This window comes from Rhinolophus hipposideros (assembly GCF_964194185.1).
Source record: "Rhinolophus hipposideros genome assembly, chromosome: 22".
NCBI lineage: Eukaryota > Metazoa > Chordata > Mammalia > Chiroptera > Rhinolophidae > Rhinolophus > Rhinolophus hipposideros.
In genome coordinates, this window is record NC_138068.1 from 45273453 (window position 1) to 45296897 (window position 23445).

Genomic DNA, 23445 nt, shown 5'->3' on the forward strand with positions numbered 1-23445 from the left:
GGACCTCTTTGCTGGATATATTATTCTTGGCTCATGATTTCTCTCTTTCAATAGTTTGAATATTTGGTTCCACTCCCTCCTGGCTTGTAGAGTTTCTGCTGAAAAATCTGATGACAATCTAATGGGCTTTCCTTTGTAGGTTACAGTCTTCTTTTCCCGAGCTGCCTTGAGGATTCTTTCTTTGTTGTTGATTTTAGACAGCTTCAATACAATGTGCCTTGGAGAAGGCCTGTTGGGATTGAGGTAATTAGGTGTTCTATTTGCTTCTTGGATTCGAGGATCCAGTTCTGTCCACAAATTTGGGAAGTTCTCATTAACAATTTCTTCGAATATATTCTCTGTTCCCTTCTCTCTTTCTTCTTCTTCTGGTATGCCCATTGTTCTTATATTGCTCTTTCTGATGGAGTCAGAAAGTTCTTGTAGAGTTCTTTCATTTCTTTTAAGTCACGAGTCTCTTTCTTCTTCCATCAGTTTAATTTCCAGGTTTCTATCTTCGATGTCACGGATTCTTTCCTCCATATGGTCAACTCTACTACCTAAGCTGGTTATTTCATTCTTAATTTCTTCTATTGAGTTCTTAATCTCCAGAAATTCCATTTGGTTCTTTTTTAAAACTTAAGTCTGTTTTGTAAAATGCTAATGTTGTTCTTTGATTGCGTTTCTGAGTTCATTAAATTGCCTTTCTGTGTTTTCTTGCATCTCTTTGAGGTTTTTCAGAACTGCCATCTTGAGTTCTCTATCATTTAAGGCATATATTTCCATATCTTTAAGTTCCTTTTCTGGAGACTTTTCACTTTCTTTCTGAGCTGTCTTGTTGCCCTGGTTATTCATGGCTATTACTGATTTATTATTTCTCTTCCTAGACATCTACAGGAGTGGCTTCTGCAACAGGTTGATAAGAAGAGGTCTTTCTTTTGTTTTCCAATTCTTGTTGGTAGAATGTTTTATTTTCTCTCCGACTACAGCCTCTTTTTTCTCTCTGACACAGTAGTGCTATGTTTTCTCGGCACTATTCCAGCTTCTCACACAATGGGGAAATTCCTTGGGAGACGGGCCTCTCCTCTGTTAATAGTTCACCTGGGTCATATGGCGCCACGTCCCTGTGGGAGTGCGGAGAGATTTTGAAGTTCCAAAGCTCTTTCTGCACCAGATTCAGAGCCCGTATGTTTCAGCAGTTCTGTTTACTCCTGCAGGGATCCACCCAGATAGGTGGGGCCAGGGGCGAGGTGAGTCATGAGAGGTGGCCCAGAACAATGGCGGCGACCACCACCACAGCTGGTCCTGCTTCCACAGCTCCTACCCCTTTGCCGGAAGTAGTTGGGCTGCCAATCTGTGTCTGCGGTCCACAGTTCTGAGAACAGCAAATATCCTGTCCTTTTAATCTGACACTGCTACTTTATCACTTCTAGCACCGGGCATTGGGGGTGGGGCAAGCTCTGGGAGGGTAGGGAGGGGGCGGCTAGTCTCAGTGCCTGAGGCTTACGTTCTCTGCTCAGCAGTGAGAGCTTAAACCACCGTTTTCAGCCTTCTTCCCTCAGTCTTTTCTCTGAGGTGTCTGCCGTGAGCGTTGGGTTCAGCCGTGTTATATGCTGCCCCCTCAGCCCTGTGGGCCGTAAGCGGAGCCCTAGTAGTACGAGTCCTTTTCTCTCCCGCAGCTGCGGTAGTTATGGGATGCAGCAAGCTTGGAGCACTGAGCTAGATTTGCGTCCTGCGCCCGCGGGCTCCGTCCCCGCACTTCTCCCTTCCCTCCTCCCCGCTCGCGCTATTCACCCACCTGGAGGTGAATTCAGTAGTGGACCTCTTCATCTTGCCTGTCTGCTGTGCAGGGAGTCCTTTGTGGTGTTATTGTTGTGCGATTAGTCGTAAATTCTAGGGGAGTTTTACAGAGGCTCACCTCAGGCCGCTATTTTGATGACATGTCTCCACCCATTATATTTCTAATAACGTTGTTATATTCAAAATTCGTAAGGAACTCACAACTCAACACCAAAAATAAAAAATCCAGTTAATAATTGTGCAGAGAACCTGAAAGGACCATTCTCCAAAGAGGATGTACACATGGCCAATAGAAATGAAAAAATGCTCAATGTCACTAATCATCTGAGAAATGAGATATCACTTCACATCTGTCAGAATGGCCATGATCAATAAATCAACAAACATTAAGTGTTGTGAGGATGCAGAGAAAAAGGAATCTTCATGCACTATTGATGGGATATCAAATTGGTGCTGCTGCTATAAAAACAGTATGAAGGTACCTCAAAAAATTAAAAAGAGAACTACTTTATGACCCAGCAAGTTCTATTCTTGGTGATTATCCAAAGAAATCCAAAATACAAATGCAAATAGATATATGCACCATTATATTTACTGCAGCACTATTTACAATAGCCAATTCTGGAAGCAACCTAGTAAGTATCCATGAGTGCATTAATAGAGAAAGAAGATGTGGTATGGATATACAATGGAATATTATTTGGCCATAAAAAGAATAAAATATCACCATTTGTGACAACATGAATGAAGTTGGAAGGTATTATGGCAAGTGAAATAAATCAGACAGAAAGACAAATACCATATGATCTTACTTATACATTGGATCTAAAGAACATAATAAACAAACAAACAAAACAGAAACAGACTCATAGATGCAGAAAACAAACTGATGATTGCCAGAGGGGTGGGGAGTTGGAAAGTTGGGCAAAAAACGTGAAGGGTTAAGAAATACAAATTGGGGGGCCGGCCTGGTGGCTCAGGTGGTTAGAGCTCCATGCTCTTAACTCTGAAGGCTGTCGGTTAGATTCCCACATGGGCCAGTGGGCTCTCAACCGCAAGGTTGCCGGTTCAATTCCTCGAGTCCCACAAGGGATGGTGGGCTCCGCCCCCTGCAACTAAGATTGAACACAGCACCTTGAGTTGAGCTGCCTTCTGAATGGCTCAGTTGGTTGGAGCGCGTCCTTTCAACCACAAGGTTGCCGGTTGGACTCCCGTAAGGGATGGTGGGCTGTGCCCCCTACAACTAGCAATGGCAACTGGACCTGGAGCTGAGCTGCTCCCTCCACAACTAAGACTGAAAGGACAACAACTTGAAGCTGAACGGCACCCCCCACAACTAATATTGAAAGGACAACAACTTGACTTGGAAAAACGTCCTGGAAGTACACACTGTTCCCCAATAAAGTCCTGTTCCCCTTCCCCAATAAAAATCTTTTTTAAAAAAAGTATTACAAATCGGTAGCTACCAAATAATCATGAGGATGTAATATACAGCATAAGGAATATAGTCAATAATGTTGCAACAACTATGTATAGTGGCAGGTGGGTACTAGATTAATCAGGGGGATCACCGCATAAATTTTATAAATGTCTAACCACTATTCTGTACACCTGAAACTAATACAAAATAAATTGAATGTCAATTGTTCTGAAAAAATATTTAAAAATCAATAATATTAAAAAATACTCGACTTTTTCTGTCTGACTTATTTTTCTAAGCATAACAATCTCAAGATCCATCCATGTTGTTGTAAATGGTAGTATTGAAGAAACAAAAGCTCATAGACGCAGACAATAGCTTAGTGTTTACCAGAGGGTAAGCGGGGAGGGAGGTTGTAGATGAGGGTAAAGGGAATCAAATATATGGTGATGGAAAGAGAACTGACTCTTGGTGGTGAACACACAATGTGATTATATATGTATATGTGTATATGTATATGTATATATATGTGTGTGTGTATATATATATATACACACACACACATATATATACATATGATGTATTACAGAATTGTACACCTGAAATATATGTAACTTTACTAACAATTGTCACTCCAATAAACTTTAATTAAAAAAATACTCAGATTCTTGATATTAATGTATTAATGGATTTTTAATAACGTTGTAATATGCTTCGTTTCAAAAAAACCCCCCAACAACTTGAACTTGAAAAAAAAAACTTGAGGTTGGATTATGGTGACCCTGAATTCTTTTTGCCCTGTATCCTGACAAAAGCAAAGAAATAGCCTATCTGAAGAAGATGGCCTCATACTAAACCTCAAAATACTCCAATGAATACTTTATTTTTCAAAAATAATCACCAGCATATAATTTTTAAAAAGTTCAACAAAATATAACATGAATGAGAAAACGGAGGAAAAGACTAACAGACTTGCAGGGATTCTAGATATTGTAATCATCAGGCACAGACTATAAAACATCTCTACTTACTATATTCAAGGAAACAAAATAAGTTTGAAAATCTTGGCAGGTTAATTGGAAAGTATAAAAAGAATTACAGGAGATCTGAAATAGAAAAATGAAAGAAAATCTAGAACTGATGAATTTATAAAAAGGATATTATAATTCAATGAATGGGTTTATCAGAAGTCTCAACACAACTGGAGAGGGAATTGTGAATCAGAATTCTATACCTAGTGAAAACAAGTATAAAAGTAGTACAAGTAATAAAAAGTATGAAAGTAACAAAAAGATATTTTCAATGACAAAAAAAAGAGAGAATTTGACACCAGCAGATCCATACTAAAGGAAATTCTAAAGGACATTCTCTAGACAAAACGGAAATTATTCAAACTAGGAGGTCAATGATTCAGGAAGGAATAAGGAAAAAAGGAATGGAATATGTGTGTATATAAAAATAAAAACTGACAATACAAAACAATAACAACATTGTCTTTTTGGAGGTCTATATATCATCTATCTATCTATCTATCATCTATCATCTATCAATCATCTATCTATGTATCTATCTATCCTTGTATTTGTATCCAAAAAGGAAATAAGAAAGGCCCAAATCAATGCTTCTTGCAGAAGCATTTTAGTTTGACATAGTCTCTCATTCATTTATTATAGCTTTTCCTTCCCTTGACTTTGAAGTCAAATTCATAAAATCCTCTTTGAACCAAAGGTACATAATTTTAGTACCTATGTTTTCTTCTATGCAGATCTTATGTTTAAGTCTTTGATCCATTTTGAGTTAATTTTGGTACACAATGAAAGAGAGCAGTCCGTTTCATTCTTTTGATGTGAAAACAACAAAGGAACAAGACAAACAAATGAAGAAACAAAAACTCATAGACACAGACAACAATTTAGTGGTTACCAGACGGTAACAGGAGAGCGGGTGATAGATGAGGGTAGAATCGATCAAATATATAGTGATGGAAGAACTAACTCTGGGTGGTGAACACACAATGGGATTTATAGATGATGTAATACAGAATTGTACACCTGAAATCTATGTAACTTTGCTAACAATTGTCACCCCAATAAACTTTAATTAAAAAAAAGAAACTGGGTTTTTGTTTTTTTATTTGTTTTTTTGTTCCTTTGTTGCTTTCAGCTTATATCCCACATATCAGTGGAACCATACGGTTCTCGACTTTTTTGCAGACAATAGTTTAGTGGTTAGCAGAGGGTAATGGAGGAGGGGTATAGTAGGTGAGGGTAAATGGGATTAAATATCCATATGGTAATGGAAGGAGAACTGACTCTGGGTGGTGAACATACAATGTGATTTATAGATGATGTATTACAGAATTGTACACTTGAAACATTACTAACCGTTGTCACCCCAATAAAGTAATAAAAAAAAAAAAAGAAACTGCAAGATGGAGCCAGTCAAGCAAGTCCTGATAACCCCACAGGTTGATTCTTTTATAATATCAAAAGCACGGTGGCTCAAGAACCAACTATGAAAATGAAATTCAACAAATGGCATTATTTGGTAGCCTGCCAGGAAACCATGCCCTCATTCTCCTTGAGAGGCACAATGTCCTGACGGCAATTATAGAACAGTTTGGGTTCTTTCTGGGAAACAGGTTGAAAACACTGAGAAGAATACTAGGAACCAGCCACAAACAATTAGTATTACTATCCAGGGTAAAGAATCAGAAAGGAAATATTTAACTCCCTTTGGAACAGCAATGATGTCCCTCATGTGTTCTATTAGGGCTTATTTGAGTGACAGGTTTTCACATTCAAAATCCCATAATTGTTTCCCGCCACCTTTGCAGAATTTGCAGAGCCCCTTATTTAGAGGGGAAAGGGCACTGCCTGCAATGTACTTGACTTATATATCTACTCTGCTGAAGAAAGTCACATTCAGGAGAAACAAATACCTTTAGTATGTATCATTACTCAGGATTGCTGGTTCTCTCCTGTAATTTAATATTATTCAGTCTTGATGGAGTCAGATGGGGAAAGGACAGACATATCCCTGGAAGCTATAATCAGGCTTCTTATTTCACTGAGAAAACAAGAAGAAAGGATTCTGTATTTAATATGCTTCTTCTCTATATAGGGATTTATAATGTCTAAACAATGCCCATGGTTTCTTTAAACACTATTTGGGTGGAGTCAGTCCCCAAGTACTTAATTACTGAGCATCAACCCATAAGTGGGCAATGATGTTGGAGCAGGGTGGGGATCTAGGCTCTGTCCTGGAAATGTGAGATGGGACCTGCTACATGACCTCTTAGAGTCTATTTCTTCATTTGTAAATGTGGAACGGAGCACCACCCTCAGAAGCCTGTTGCAGGATGTGAGTGAGGGATAATGTGTGCAAATGACCAGCATGGCACCCAGCACAGCAAATGCTTACTGCACAGGGAGGGGGCGTATTTATTACTGTTCCCCCCACCCCCCCCAACACTGTCCTCAAATCCTCCCTTCCCATTTTACTCAGACAGATTCCACGGCCTGATGTGCCAACTGCTCCTTTGCCTGCATCACCGAGTTCCTGCTTCTCTTTCTCTGTGGTCTTCTTCAGGCATGTTGGCAGCCCTGGTGCATCACCCTTCTGCCCACACCACAGCTGCATATGCACTGAAAGAATGTTGCTAAAGGAGCCCTGCAGAGGTCCTGGTTGCCAAGGCATGCTCACCTCCATCAGGTGCTGCAACCCTGCCCTCCCTGCCCTGGTGCAGACTCACTGCTCCTCAAACATCAGCACCTTGTGCCTCAGCCCAGCTTCCTGTGCAGCTCCCACCCATCTCCTGCCACTCTGCATGAACTCATGAGCTCCCTCCACTTCTCATTCCACCTACCTGCATAAGAACGTCTCACCAGAAATTCTCTTTTACCACCTCCCCCTATCAAGTGAAACATTGATTTTCCCTGTTTGTTGGATCATATTCATCAGCATACAAATATGCTACAATTTCTCCTACTTAAAAAATAAATGCTGTTGATATCACTTCTCCTATTAGCTACCACTCATTTCTCTCTTTCTGTTTATAGCAAAACTTTTCAAAAGTGGTAATTCAATGTACCATACCCAATTGCTGTTTTCCCATAATTTTAAAAATTCCTTTTAATTAAAGTATAACATATCTACAGAAAAGTACACAAATCATAAATGTGATGCTTAGTAAGTAAGCCAGTTTTCACTTACTGAGCTTTACACTTATGGGTATGGTAGCAAGTGTGTAGCCAGCACCCAGAAGTCCCTCTTGTACACTTTGTACAGTGCTCACTGTTCTAGTTCCCAGCAGCACAGCTCAGTGTCATCTGGATATTTTTCTCCTGCTCTCTCTTGAGCCCACACTCATAGGCTTTCACTTCCAGCACCCCCAAGACTGCTCATCAATGCTGCCACTGGCCTCCTAATTGCTGAGAGCTTAACACTCAAACCTGGTCTTAATTCCTGTCCTCAGCCCACACTTCTCCCTTGAATCTCCTCCCAAATGTGCACATCCAGCTTCCCATTTGGTGTCTCCACTTGGATGCCACCAGGCATTGCAAACCTGCCAGGGTCAAAAGGTCAAGGGTCAAAGCCCAGACTATACCTTTGGCAAACAGTACCCTCCACTTCCCCCTGGCCTGTGGAGATTCCACCTTTCAAGGGGTCCTTCCATTCTTCCCTCCTCTCACACCCACAACAGAAATCTGTTGACCACAACCCTTCCACAATTCATCCTTGTCTCCTCACTTTTGTCTAAATTCTCAGCCATAACCGTAGTCCAGAGTACAACTGCGTCTTCTAAATGATTACACCAGCCTCCAGCATGGTGTACCTGCTTCTACCCTTGCCCTCCACATGCTTCCCCGACAGTGTGGACACAGATGTTGTTTCCCCCTGCTCAAACACTCCAGTGGCTTTTCACCGAAAACGCCCAGTGGTGTCTACCCCCACCTACCTGAGTCTCGTTACCTCTCTGGCTTCACTTCCTCCTTCCGAACCCAAAGGGCACCTGCTTCAGCCATGGGAGCCTCCACATCATTCTCGAAGTCCCCAGTAATGTTCCCACCTTAGGGCCTCGCACTGGCTGTCCCTCTGCTGGAAATGCTCTTCCTCAAGAGATCCTCGTGGCTCAGTCTGTAGTTTTATCATGAAATGCTATCCTCTAAAACAGCCGTTCCATGAACACCCCATTGAAAAATGTATGCCTCATATCCATTTCCAACTTAATTTTTCTCTTTTATAACTTACTGCAATTGAGCACTCTATAATTTACTTTTATTTGTTTCCTGCTTCTCATCACTAGAATGTCAGTTTTGTAAAGGTGTGGTTCTGTTTTGATCACTGCTATATACCTACACCCAGATGTTAGTAGGTGCTCAGCAAATGTCGGATGAATGAATGGATTTCAAGGACACAGTTACTGACCAGGTTGGAGTCCCGTTCTTCTAGGTTGTAGTACCATAAAGAGATTTCCTTTTTTCCCTTAATTTGTCCAATTCCCTTTGCTGGTTCTATTCATAAAATTCATAATCTATTCTTAATACCCTTTCTCATTTAATTATTGTTACAATGTTGCAGTTAGCAAAGGAAAGAAACATTTTATGAAATGAAATGAAATAAAATGATAACATAATAAATGCAGAAGATATCTGCAGTAGATACAGGGCATGGTGCCCTCAGGTCTGCCCAATGCCCAGTTACGGTCCAAAGGCCTCCTTGGGGGAAGGTCTCCAGCTTGAGTCTCAAGCTGGCACCTGCCACATGGTGTTGAGTGAAAGTGCTGAAGATAAGCATCACAGCGCTTTCTAGAATGGGCTTCTCTTCCTCACTTACACCACCCTCCAAGCTGGGTGGAGGATCAGATTCAGAAGCAAGTACTGTGCTTCTATTTTTGTTTTCAAATAGATAAAAGTCAAAATTATACTGCAGAAAATTTGATTTTAAGGATTAGAAATATCTGTATTTGCATCTTTTTTATAATTAATTAGATTTATTGGGGTGACAATTGTTAGTAAATTTACATAGATTTCAGGTGTACAATTCTGTATTATATCATCTATAAATCCCATTGTGTGTTCACCACCCAGAGTCAGTTCTCCTTCCATCACCATATATTTGATCCCCCTTACCCTCATCACCCACCCCACACCCCCTTACCCCTTGTACCCATACTTTCTACCTCTCTAATTTCTATAACTAAATCCCTTTAAAATTCATTTTTTATCTATAAAATGGGTATAATAATTTTCCACCTTTCAGATTCATTGCAAATATTAAATGAGATAAAATGTATATATTAACTAACTCACAGCAGTTGCTCAGCAAATTATGGATTCCTTTCTATTCTCAACATCGATCAGAAGCATCAGTTCCTAGACGTATTCACCAAAATTGCACACAACCCTTTTCTCTCTACAAAATGGTTTATGAAGCTTGCTTGCATTGGAGCTGGGTCAAACAATTAAGAGTGCTGGACCAAAATGAAGTGGAAAATGCTACACTCATTCTCCTGCACGGTCCTCCACATTAAGTCCTTAATGACAGTCAGGCTCAACCAATTGCCTTTTCTAGAGAGGGCTCTGAGCCAGGCTGTCCTGGCAGTCCCAGCCCACTGCCAGCCAGCCATGGCCTTAGGTCACTATGCAGCCTCACTGAACTCTGACATCAAAGTGATGTGATGGCAGTGCCACAACACAGCCTTGGAAGGTCATGCGTGTGCACTCGCACTCCTCAAACTGAAGGCAGCATCAGGTTCCCAGGCTCCTGCTGTCATCCCAGTCTCTGACTGAGCAGATCTGTGGTAGGCCCACACAACGTGCACTTCTAACAGTGCTGGGGATGCCAATGCTATTGGTCAGGACCACTCCCTCAGAAGCCAGATGTGCAATATTTAACATGGGACCAGAACCTAGTAGATCAGCATATGTTACCCAGTTTACAAACACTTTTATTACTACCATTACTACTACTTAACACCTCTTGCAAATTATGAAATCTATTGGAGAAAAGAACCTATGTCTGTTTCTAGGTGTCCCTTCACCTAGGAACCCACATGTGTGCTGAAAATTTGGATTTCCAGTAGAGCGTGTTCAGCACCTGCTGCTTTCCAGGAACATTCTGGCATCTTCCCCTCTAACTTCACTTCCCTAACCCCTGTCAGTTCTATGCCATAGGTTATTTAATACCACTTCATGGATCAGGAAATTGAGGCATGGAGAAGTTGCCTACTGACTTGGGCCCAGCTAGAATAGGACAGAACAAAAATTATCCCGGGTTTTATCAAGTCTAGAGGTCCGGTTAACTTGTCTCACCACTCCTCCATGTTATCCAACCACTGAGATTTTTGTTTTATTTTCCTGGAATGGCCTTTCATGCTCCCTTGACCTCACTGAGTGGTTGTCTGGCAAAGTGCAGACACTGTCTAATTGTCAGTGACTACACTGAAATATGATCTGTGGTAAAAGAAAAGAAAACAAACAAACTAAAGTCATACCGATGTCAAAGATTCCCTTGAGAACAGCATTTGGAACTTGAGGGGTCTTGGCTTCATCAATATGCTATTTGCTCTACTCTGACATCACCACCCCAGCCCCCATTGGAGGCAACCACAAAGGGCACTGCAGAGATGGTTTTGGACACTCTAGTGCCTGGGATAAAACTCCCAGCTGATTTGCTCAGGAAAGCACTGACTTAATTGGGTGTGATGACTCCCAGAGTGTGTCTGTTGTATTGCATGTACACGCTTGCCCTTTGACAGTTGCCTGCTATCCGAGTACCTGTCTGCAGTTAGGCTATAGAGGCACAAAGAGCATGCATGGCAGTCTCATGGCTGTGCTGAAGCCTGTGTGCCACGAGTGGTTGCCTTCAGGTCTGCAGCAGAGCACAGAACTGCACAGCTTTGGACTGTAAAGGAGAAAGCTGGTCTCAGCCTGGGAGTTCCCATGTGGAAAGATTTGGATACAAGCTCTGTGAAGTGCACTCACCTCCAGAGATTTCTTCTCTTCTGAGCTCACCCTCAAAGCACAGCGGAAAGAAGGACAGAGCTAGGGACCCCTGAGGCCCCTATTTTTATTCCAACATTGAATGCAACCCCTACACTTTTGCCTTCACCTCCAAGAGATATGACCAGAGGCCTCCACAAAACTTGCATTTCACATTCACTGTCGAACAAATAATCAGAATTATCTTTATTATTGAAGGTATTAAACTTCATGACTTCTCAGGCCCAAGTCTAAGAGATTCTTACCAAGTGAAGAATAAAATTACTTTTGGAGAAAGAGACTCTAAATTCCAGTTTCTGCAATTATGGCTTTGATTTTTATTATAGTTACAATCTTTCAGACAAAGATGCTGTGCATAGTTTGCCCTGTTCCAGAGACAGAGGCTTTACCCTAGGATACGTGGAGCAGCCAAGACAAGGGACTGCCTCTGCATCTGGCCATGTAGGCAACGTTTCCCTGTGCGCTCTCCTTTTATCCAGGGCTTACCTCCTCTAGGTATCCTGCAGATTTGTTTATGCGATGTCTGCTCTCATCTCTTTGAACAGGTAACACCTGTCCTAGTGAAATCCAAGGTAAAAAAATAAATCCCACTCTAAAATTTGGCAATCAAAATAGATTTCTGATATTGATGGTGACCTCCTACTCAGGAGGTGAGGGTAAAGGCTTTCTTTAGTGGGATTGGTCCCAGGAGGCTGGGAGTGACTGACCCTCCTTCACCACGCCAATGTGGTGGGACTGGAATGCAGGAGAGAGGGTTGACGCCACATATTCAGCTCGTGGGAAAAGCCAGACCTGCCCACAATGTGTGAGAAGCCAGTTCTCTTGGCTCCATCTTGACCTTCCCTTTTGTAGTGAAATGACTCTGTCAATGTGCAGTATGCTCTTTAACCCAGGTTCCGGGTACAGTGTAAACAGGAGTGGGTAAGCATTCTACCTCCGGGGTCTTCTTCGAACATGTTCCCCATACGGAGGGCATCTATCCATATGCTTTCTCCAGGTCCCGCCCTGTGTCCCAGTACTCAGCGTACACAGTACCCACATCCTCTCCTTGGGGTGCAGGCACACCCAGGCTTTGCCCTACCCCACAGCCACTCAGGTCCCTACCAGACATGGCAGAATTGATTTCCAGCCTCTGCTTGTACCCAAAGAATGGGGATCTTTCGCATTTGTAGGACAAATTCACACAAGAGGTGTTCAGAGTGACCCTCCAGGTCATCCGTGGACATGTAGTAACCACTCAGCCCAACCTCAGCAGTGCTGGACTTTCCCATCACCCACTGCCCCATCCATTATACTCCAGAACAAAAATCACAGAGCAGTGCTGTACAGGGCCCCACCTCCACCCTCAGCTTTCCTATCCCTGCCTTGGAGGGCCTTTCCAGTGTCCCTGCTAAAGAAGCTCCTGCCCTCAGGAGCACCACTGCCAGTCAGTTCACTGTTCTCCCCTACTCCTCCATGGTGTCAAGAAAGGGAGCAGGGGACAAGGGAAAAAGAAAAGGGCATAAAAGGGCTCTCACCAGTCAAACAAAACAGAATCAGTACGGAAGCCAGCAAGAAGCAGTGAGAGGCCACTGCTGGGCTCTGCCAGGGAATCTGTTTTCAAGCCAAGAGAAATAAATAAATGTTTCAAGCAAAAAACCTGCCAGAATCAGCTGATTGAAGCTTCAGCGCCTGAACCCTAGAAGCTGGAAGGGAATCCCAGCACTGAGGAAAATTCAAGAAGCCTTGAGGACATCAATGAGCATGGTGTCACGCTCACCCTGGCTAAGCTATGGAGCCGCCTTTCTGTTTGGTTGGGATGATAGTGTGGGTCATGGTGATGCTGAAACCTCATGCTTTAATTAGCAAGTATAAACATCTTCCTTTGATTAATAAAAATGGGAACACAGGTTATTTCTGAAAGAATACTGTTCATTTGCTGGAGGAAATCTTTCAAAACCTGGGTTCCATGAAGGCATAACAAGAAGGATGCTTTGCAGTGAAAAAGGGCTGGGAACTGATACTTTTAGAAGCCCTGGATGAAGGAAAGCATGGCCACTCCACACCCTTTCCTCTAGCAGAACATTAATTTGGGATGAGTATGCCCAGGCTGCTACCGTGTTTCCCCGAAAATAAGACCTAGCTGGAAAATCAGCTCTAATGTGTATTTTGGAATAAAAATTAATGTAAGACCCGGTATTATATTATTATATCATATTAATTATATCATATCATATCATATTACTATATTATATTATATAAAACTGGGTCTTATATTCTAGTAAAATAAGACAGGGTCTTATATTAATTTTTTCTCCAAAAGACACATAAAAACTGATTGTCCGGCTAGGTCTTATTTTTGAGGAAATACGGTATGAAACTAGAATATATTTTATATGAATGAGCCTTTCATAAAGAAAACAAAACCACCTTCATCTCCTTTCTCACTAAATTAGACATTGTTGCCCTGGGCACCAGCACTGGCTCAATCCTGCTGGCAGGGCTCAAGTGCCTGCTTGAAGGTCACGCTCCCCAATCTATCTGTTTTTCCCAAGTGTACACTTGTTTCCATCACTCAGTCCTCTTCCTAAAGACTGCCCACCTTGCCCTAGGGGCCACGGTAGTCCTATGATGAAAATGAGGTGAGATGGCCCTGACCCCACAGGGCCTATTCTCCAACCATAAATTATGGACCCCTCTAGTGGCATGAGCTGAATGGCTTCTTGGGCTATCTTCATTGGCTGGATGTGTTGTGCATGTGTGACAGACAGAGCGAGGCCTTACCTCGTGGGACAGGTAGAAGGCTGCGACACCAAAAGGCCAGAAGCAGCAGAGCATGGAGAAGACGCTGAGGCCCAGGTGGTCCCGTGGGGGCATCATGAGGAAGTTGTCCTCACTCTCTGTGTCACTTGAGTAGTTGCTCTGTAGGAGATAAATGGGTGGGGAAGAGAATTAATAAAGGAACTGTTCTACAACACCCTTTTGACATGGAGGTAGAGGCTGGCACAAGGAGAAGCCCTCGGGAAGGTCACTCTTGTAGTGATTGTCTGCAAGTACTTCCTCCCAAAAGGAAGCCCCCAGTGAAGGGAATTCTTACCAAGAACAGGAAGAGAAAAATCCCAGGTACAAGAATCTTGAGTCATCTCACAGAAGATAAAATCCTACAGAAGTCAATTACTTTGGGATCTTTGGGATGGAGTGCTGGACAGTGGGGGTAAAGGTCTTATCTATCAAAGGATAGAGTTGAGCACTCTCAGAAGGCATACACATATATATGTAAATTCTACTTTTTATTCTGAGCCAGAGTGGTTTTTAAAAAGCAGCTGGGATGATTCTAACACTGACCAAACCTCGCTGCAGAGGGCACACCAGTGCTCCAAGGTGCTAAAGGGCTGGGTCCTGCCAAAGTGCTTCTATTTCTACATACCTGGGTAGAGGATGCTTTTGTCCTCATTGGTTATCCTACTTGCTGGGTCCCCCACTGTGAATTTTCTTTCCTCATCAGCACATGCTACACTCACTGACTCACCCTAAACCAGGGTTACTCGATGTGCTTATTTTACTCCAGCTTTTTTTTTTCTAAAAAGGAAATGGAGCATTTCCTCCTGAAAAAGAGGGTCATTAGCTTCCTAGCTCTCTTTGTGAGCTGCAGGAGTTTGTTAAACATACAGCCTCCTATTGCAGGCTGGAGACATTCTGCACCAAACTGCAATGCATGTTGGCAACTTCCTCAGGTGGCTTCAGGTGAATGTGGTCACCTGAAGCACCAAACACTCAGGTGCGTACTCTATGTGAGCCTACCACCTACGTGGACAACTTTGCCATCAGTACCACCCCCGCAGTGTGTCCTCGTGTTTCCCCTGACATTCCTACTCAGACACAGATGAAGCCCACAGGTGATGATTGTACCCTTTCCAATTTTGATTAATTAAAATGCACATAAAATGCTAATAAGAGCTTCTACTCAGTGCACAGACAGCAGAGGTCCTGCAGTGAAATGATAGAAGCTTTGTGTTAGGATTGCTTTTGTCTAGTTGACTGAAAGAAAACAGGCAAATTCTGAAGGGCTCACTCACATCACAAACAAGGACTTTCTCTGGAGGTGTGATGGAAGTGGGTGACACACTCTCTGCATTACACCCATCTACCTCAAAGCTGCAGGTCAGGGGGTCTGAGTCATCACTTCTCAGAGAGGGCTAGCTCCTTCCTGCTGGTGGGCCGTGTCTCCGCCCAGGTTAGTCAGGACCACTGGTGGGGTTGAGGACCACACAGCATCCCCTCCATGGAGCTGTGTCCGTGAAATTTATGTTATCTTTACTCTGCATCATCACCTCCCATATGGTCTCCTCAACGATAGGGGAAATGAAAATTACAATGTTTATGTCTGTCAGAGAGGGGAACTAAACAGCTCTCAAGAATGCATGATTCATGAGTGAGATTCATGGGTGGACTGAGAGCTGCTTGGATGGAGATGCACATGTACCACCTGCTGAGAATTTGAAATATTTTATTTGAATGAAGGCTCTGTAGTGTTGCCAGGCAGAGTCTTAATGTTGTAATAGCTGTTCCTCTCCACCAACAAACAGTAGTGTCAACTCCATGGGTCTTCAGACCCATACTCTGGAAAATAAAGTGACATGGAGTGTCAAGACTGTGTTGGAAAGAATGAGCTGCACTTTGAAGGGCTCTCTGCATGAGGTTCTGGGAAATTCTGGGAAGTGAGGAGCCTACAGTGACAATCTCAGGGCAGACCGTGTCCACAGAGCCCACTTGGAGGGGTGGATGACCAGGACTGAAAGGACAGCCACTTCTTCTAGCCCTCAATTCAGACCCTGAGCTAATGATCTTCATGCTGATGGATCAAGATTCTGCTTGTGGGTGTCCTTTCACATGTGCAACAACTCTGTCTATGGATATTTGTTTAATTTTTTGTTTTGTTTTCTTTGTTCACAAAGTATTTTACATGTATACACCTGAGCTGGATAGATTATTCACAGCAACTCTGTAAATAGGCGTTGTTCCTATTTTTATTGTTATTTCTATTTTACAAAGAGCAAAGCTGGGCTCTGAGAAGTGGAAATATTGCCTAATCACACAACCACCCAATCAATGGCTGCTCATTCCAGAGCTCTGTACTGTATGTTGTGTTTGGACACCAAAAACATGGCTATAAACAAACTCCATTTTGCCTCAATTGCTTCTTATCCAAAGATAAGGTGCCTTCTCTGCCTCAGGGATTCTGAATACTTTGCTTCTTGAGTGGTCTGTTCCTTGGTGGTGACAGGGAGGCCAGTGGGGGTAGTGGTCAGTTGAAAGTATTCCCAATCAAATAGCCACTGCTGTGTGAACTGCTCCTCAGATCACATAGGAATGCTAGCAGCATCTACTTCCATCTTTGGATGCTGCTTAGAGTTACATCACTAACCCATGAAGCAAACAATAAGATTTGAGGGCACCCCTCCCCAAAGAAATACCTTCACATACTTTTTTAATTAAAGTTTACTGGGGTGACAATTGTAGTAAAGTTACATAGATTTCAGGTGTACAATTCTGTATTACATCATCTATAAATCCCATTGTGTGTTCACCACCCAGAGTCAGTTCTCCTTCCATCACCATATATTTGACCCGTTTACCTTCATCTACCACCTCCCTCCCTTCCTACCCTCTGGTAACCAGTAAACTATTGTCTGTGTCTATGAGTTTTTGTTTCTCACTTGTTTGTCTTGTTCTTTTGTTATTTTTGGTAAGAAAATATTAAATAGCACCATTTGTGACAACATGGATGGATCTTGAGATTATAATGCTAAGCAAAACAAGCAGACAGAAAAAGTAGAGAACCATATGATTTCACTGATATGTGGTATATAAACCAAAAACAAATTTTTATTTAGAAGCATAAGGGAAGCACACTTGGTAAATAGCAAAGTTGTGGCTACATGGCACCAAAACAACTAGTCACCTTTGGTTAAAATATTTAAAATATTTTAAACCTGAAAATATTTAAGAATCTATCTTAAAATAGATTCAGACAAATCACAGGGCAGATGAAGCAGCCTACCTACTTTCCATGTTCTTTTTGCCATTAGTGGGCTATAAGTAGTCATGGGCATTGTGTCACCAAATAGCAAGGAATGAGGCTGCCTGTATGAGGCTCTATACATACCAATAAGCCAGGTAAGTATAGATCAAAATGGTGGCGTGAGGTGAGCCTCTGTAAAGCTCCCCTGGAATTTACAACTAATCGGACAACAATAACTCCACAAAGGACTCCCTCCACAGCAGACAGGCAAGACGAGGAGGCCCACTACAGAATTCACCTCCAGGTGGGTGAATTGCGCGAGCGGGGGAGGAATGAAGGGAGAAGTGCAGGGACGGAGCCGTGAGAGCGCAGGACGCAGACCTAGCTCAGTGCTCAGGGCTCGCTGCATCCCGGAACTACCACAGCTGCGAGAGAGGGAAGAACTCACACTGCTAGGGCTCCGCTTATGGCCCACAGGGCTGAGGGGGCAGCCTATAACACGGCTGAACCCAACGCTCATGGCAGAGACCTCGGAGCAAAGACTGAGGGAAGAATGCTGAAAATGGTGGTTTAAGCTCTCACTGCCGAGTGGAGAACGGAAGCCATAGACACTGAGACAAGCAGCCCCCACCCTACCCTCCCAGACCTCGCCCCTCCCCCAACTGCCCGGTGCTAGAAGTGATAAAGTAGCAGTGTCAGATCAAAAGGACAGGATATTTGCTGTTTTGAGAACTGTGGACAGCAGACACAGAGTCGCAGCCCAACTAGTTCTGGCAAAGGGGTGGGAGCTGTGGAAGCAGGACCAGCTGTGGTGGTGGTCGCTGCCATTGCTCTGGGCCACCTCTCACAACTCACCCCGCCCCTGGCCCAACCTATCTGGGCGGATCCCTGCAGGAGTAAACCGAACTGCTAAAACATACGGGCTCTGAATCTGGTGCAGAAAGAGCTTTGGAAGTTCAAAAGTTCTCCGCACACCCACAGACACGTGGCGCCCTATGACCCAGGTGAACTATTAACAGAGGAGAGGCCTGTCTCCCAGGGAATCCCCCCATTGTGTGAGAAGCTGGAATAGTGCAGAGAAAACATAGCACTACTGTGTCAGAGAGAAAAAAAAGGCTGCAGTCGGAGAGAAAATAAAACATTCTACGAGCAAGTATTGGAAAACAAAAGAAAGACCTCTTCCTATCAACCTGTTGCAGAAGCCACTCCTGTAGATGTCTAGGAAGAGAAATAATAAATCAGTAATTGCCATGAATAACCAAGGCAACAAGACAGCTCAGAAAGAAAGTGAAAAGTCTCCAGAAAAGGAACTTAAAGATATGGAAATATGTGACTTAAATGATAGAGAACTCAAGATTGCAGTTCTGAAAAAACTCAAAGAGATTCAAGAAAACACAGAAAGGCAATTTAATGAACTCAGAAACGCAATCAAAGAACAACATTAGCATTTTACGAAAGAGATTGAAATTTTAAAAAAGAACCAAATGAAATTTCTGGAGATTAAGAACTCAATAGAAGAAATTAAGAATGAAATACCCAGCTTACGTAGTAGAGTTGACCAGATGGAGAAAAGAATCAGTGACATCAAAGATAGAACTGGAAAAAAAAAAAAAAAAAAAAAGATAGAACTGGAAATTACACAGATGGAAGAAGAAAGAGACTTGAGACTTAAAAGAAATGAAAGAACTCTACAAGAACTTTCTGACTCTATCAGAAAGAGCAATATAATATAATGAGCATACAAGAAAGAGAAGAAAGAAAGGAGGGAATAGAGATTATATTTTAATAAATTGTTAATGAGAACTTCCCAAATTTGTGGACAGAACTGGATCTTCGAATCCAAGAAGCGAATAGAACACCTAATTACCTCAATCCCAACAGGCCTTCTCCAAGGCACATTGTATTGAAGCTGTCTGAAATTAACACCAAAGAAAGAATCCTCAAGGCAGCCAGGGAAAAGAAGACGGTAACCTACAAAGGAAAGCCCATTAGATTATCATCAGATTTTTCAGCAGAAACTCTACAAGCCAGGAGGGAGTGGAACCAAATATTCAAACTATTGAAAGAGACAAATCATGAGCCAAGACAAATATATCCAGCAAAGATATGCTTTAGATATGAAGGAGGAATAAAGATCTTTCCAGACATCCAGAAGCTGAGGGAATTTTCTAATACACGGCCTGCACTACAAGAAATACTAAAGGAGGCTATTCGACCACCATTAACAGGGACAATTTGTGATAACCGAAACACAAAGAGGGGAAGAGTAAAGGCCTGAACCGGAATATGGGAATGGAGAAAGTAAGCGTGCTGAAGAAAATGGAATACTCTAAATATCAAACTTTCTTTTACATAATCTTAAGGGTAACCACTCAAAAAAAATCCAGAACTGAAATATATACTGTAATAAAAGAAGAAACAGAGAGAAACATCATAAAATACCGCCACACAGGAATAATGGAGAACAACAAAAAGGCTAAGAAACAATGGAGACACAGCCTTACCAGAAAACTAAAGACAGAATGACAGGAAATCCTCACATATCAATAATCACCCTAAATGCAAATAGACTGAACTCACCAATAAAAAGGCACAGAGTAGCAGATTGGATCAAAAAACTAAACCCAACCATATGCTGTCTCCAAGAGACACATCTCAGCTATAAGACAAGCATAGACTCAAAGTGAAAGGGTGGAAATTGACACTCCAAGCAAATGGTACCCAGAGAAAATCAGGTGTAGCCATAATGATATCAGATGAAACAGACTTCAGGGTGAAAAACGTAACAAGAGACAAACATGGACATTTCATAATGGTAAAGGAGACTATACAATAAGAAGACATAACAGTCATCAATATTTATGCCCCCAATCAGGGAACACCAAAATATACCAAGTAACTAGTAACAGAACTAAAGGGAGAAATTGACCAAAACATAATTATACTAGGGGACTTAAACACATCACTGACAGCTATGGATAGATCATCCAAACAGAAAATAAATAATGAAATAGGAGCCCTAAATTACACATTAGATGAAATGGACATCATTGACTTATATAGAGCACTTCATCCTAAAACATCAGACTATACATTCTTTTCGAGTGTACATGGAACATTCTCAAGGGTAGACCATATATTGGGGCATAAAGTCAGCCTCAGCAAATTTAAGAAGATTGAAATAATAGCAAGCATATTCTCTGATCACAATGCTTTGAAATTGTTTCTATGTCTTGGCCACCATCAAGTATATGGTGATGGAAAGAGAACTGACTCTGGGTGGTGAACACACAATGGGATTTATAGATGATGTAATACAGAATTGTACACCTGAAACCTATGTAACTTTACTAACAATTGTCACCCTAATAAACTTTAAATAAATAAATAAATACTTTTAAAAAACAGCAAAATTACAAAAGAATTCTACTTAGAATTCCGTACAGTCATGAAAAATGTTGGTACAGATGTTTATTTACTGCCCTGGAAAGATTTTTATCATAATTGAAGGGAAAAACCAGGGTAGAAAGTAGAATATATCATATTTCCTCCACAGTGTTAGAAATTAGATGCTTCTGGATGGTGGGCATATCATTGATTTTTTCTTTCTTTTTACATTTCTGGGTTTTAGTTCTTCTACAACAAGCAAGGTTTATTTGGCAACGGATATGATAAAGGTGCAGATGTGCTAACAGGTGCAGGGGCTTCTACTATCTCTCTGTCCTCACAAAGAATCCTGTGGAATACTATTTCCCTAAGACTCAGCATAGGGAAATCACATAATGTGGGCCCACTGCTCAATGAGCAGCTGGAGGAGCAGGATCAGAAGGAACCCAACATTACCCAAGGGAGCAGAGTGAGATGCAGGTCAGACATGACTATTTGTCCCTTGGACCTGTCTCACTGAGGGTCAAGACCAGAGGCTCATATGTTGTCCACATTTGTGCTAACTAGTGCACAGCCATAGCCACATAGAACTACTTAAATTATCTAACATCAAATATACTTAACGATTACTTCCTCAGCCATACTACCATATGCCAAGTGCTCAATAGCCAGAGGCTGTTAGTGCTTATCACACTGGGTAACACAGACATAGAGCATTTCCATCATCTCAGGAAGTTCTATTGGACAGAACTGTCTTATGGGCTCTGACCACTATTAACTCTGACCTCATTCTCCCAGCCACAGAGAGCTCTCTGCTGTTCCTCCAATATGCCCAGCATGCTCTTGCCTTGGGGCCATTGCACTTGCTTAGTATTCCCTCAGCCTGGAACTCTCTTCCCCAGATACGTACATGACTAGCTTTCTGTAATGCAGGGCTTTTCTCAAATGCCACTTTTCATCAGAGCTTTCTCAGATACCCTGCCAGACTGTCACTGCTGTTTCCCACCACTATCCCCTTACCTGCCTGGTGGGTATCCTTTGCTCCCAACTGGTACTGGCTTATATATAGCCTGACTCCCTTCCTCTTAGCACCATGAGGGCAGATATTTTTGCATGTTTTGCTTACAGCTATACTCTAGGTGCTTACAATAGTGCCTGGTACACAGTAGGCACCTACTCTATATGTGTCAAATGAATGAAAAATTCATGCGTGCCCTTAGCCAACATGGGCAGCACTAACCGAAGCAGCAAAGTTCCCAAAGTTTGCCCAGAGTTCCTTGGGCCTCCTTTGGGCTTATCAGTGTCCATGAATGCACTCACTGTCTTTAGTCCTTGTGCCCCAACTTGGCTCCTCTCCTTCCCCACCTAAAATGCCTTCCCTATGCACTCCAGGATGCACATCCTCACCATACATTTGGGTGAGACCACAGGGAAGGTGAGGGAGAATGATGATTTTGTCAAGTTCAAGGCTGTCTTACTTAGGGAAGCTGATGCACAGCACCAAGAATAAACCATGGCAAAGATGCAGGATACTGGATGAAGCTCCCCAACTATCTGTGTCTGTCAGAGGCATATTCGATATTCTACGGTCTTGGCATCCAGCACAGAGCACAGTATCCCCATCTACATCAGAAAAGTAGAGAAGTGCAGGTAATCATTGTTGATACCCCAGACAGGTCAATACTTAACAGAGCTTTTATTGCCACAAAAGGAAATAACTCTTAGCGAGCCATGTTGGCAAGGCCAATGTCTGAATTTTGAGCCCTGAGGTCCTCGGAAGGTCAGCACTGGGACCATCTTCCTTTACCTGCTATATTGGAGTGGCTCCTAGGTGTCCACTTGTGTCCACTTAGGGGTTATCTGTGGCCAACCTGGCTATGAAAGACCAGGCGAAATCAACCAGGCTCTCCCCAAAATCTTGCAGCCCACTGGCCTCTGTTTTACCCAAAATCAGACCACATGAAAACCACAGATTTCTGCTGAGGACCTACTCTGTGTAATGCACACATGGCTTGCAGTGTGCAAAGATGCAAAGATGTATAGAGATCTGGGGGTTCGATAACATGGAATGCAAGGAAACGATATTTTAGTTTCTAAGCAAATATTGCCATAAATTATTAACTAATTAATTTGGGTATATAATTTAGTTTCTTCTACTAGTAGTAATTTTCTTATAGATAGAGACAATTTCCTACACTGGTGTGATGGAGGCAAAAGTAAGCTAACAAAAATCCTCTATTCTAATATGAAACTGCCCTTTTGGAGCCCTAAATAACTTGTCTGTTGAGCACATTGTTGCATGGACCACTTAAAGAACAGGGCAAGGGGCTGGAAAGAACCCCAATGTTTTCCCAAATTGCTGTGGATTTGAAGATCCCTAGGGAAACTTGTGCAGGAGAGGTGGAAGGGAGAGGGGAAGAGGAGAGAAGGGCTAGGGTTGTCATTTAACTCTCTATTCTAATTCTTAAAACCTGGGAATTCAGTTATTCTTTGTTAACCAACTCTCCATTAATCTCCATTAATTCAGAAGTAAAGAACAGGAACATGAGATTTCCTAATAAATATGTATTTCTAACTGCAAATTGTTTGAGTTGCTCCAAACAATTTTGTGTTCCTTCTGTATTGCTAAAAATGGGGAAACATCCACTTAGCCATCGTGGTGGGTCTAGTCTAAACTGTTGGTTTCCATTTGCTTTTGGGGAGACATCACGGAGCCCATGATGCAGGTGGGAGCATCACTTGTCATTTATAGAGGGGCACTCCCAAGCTATAGTTCATGCAGTGGTCTGTGGCCTCTGTGAAGGACAGGGGATGGGATAGACAGCCTTCAGTTCCAAAACCTTCTTGTACCCAAT

At 42.4% G+C, this 23445-nt stretch overlaps 1 protein-coding gene across 9 annotated transcripts in view; it reads right to left on the reverse strand.

The window, feature by feature from the left end:
• SYNDIG1 (synapse differentiation inducing 1) overlaps positions 1 to 23445 on the reverse strand; it is a 148907-nt gene that overhangs the window by 55284 nt on the left and 70178 nt on the right. For all 9 annotated transcript variants that reach the window (XM_081033966.1, XM_081033967.1, XM_081033968.1 and 6 more), the window contains exon 3: positions 13966 to 14103. In XM_081033966.1, the coding sequence (XP_080890092.1) occupies positions 13966 to 14103 (138 nt within the window). The remainder of the gene's footprint in view (positions 1 to 13965; positions 14104 to 23445) is intronic.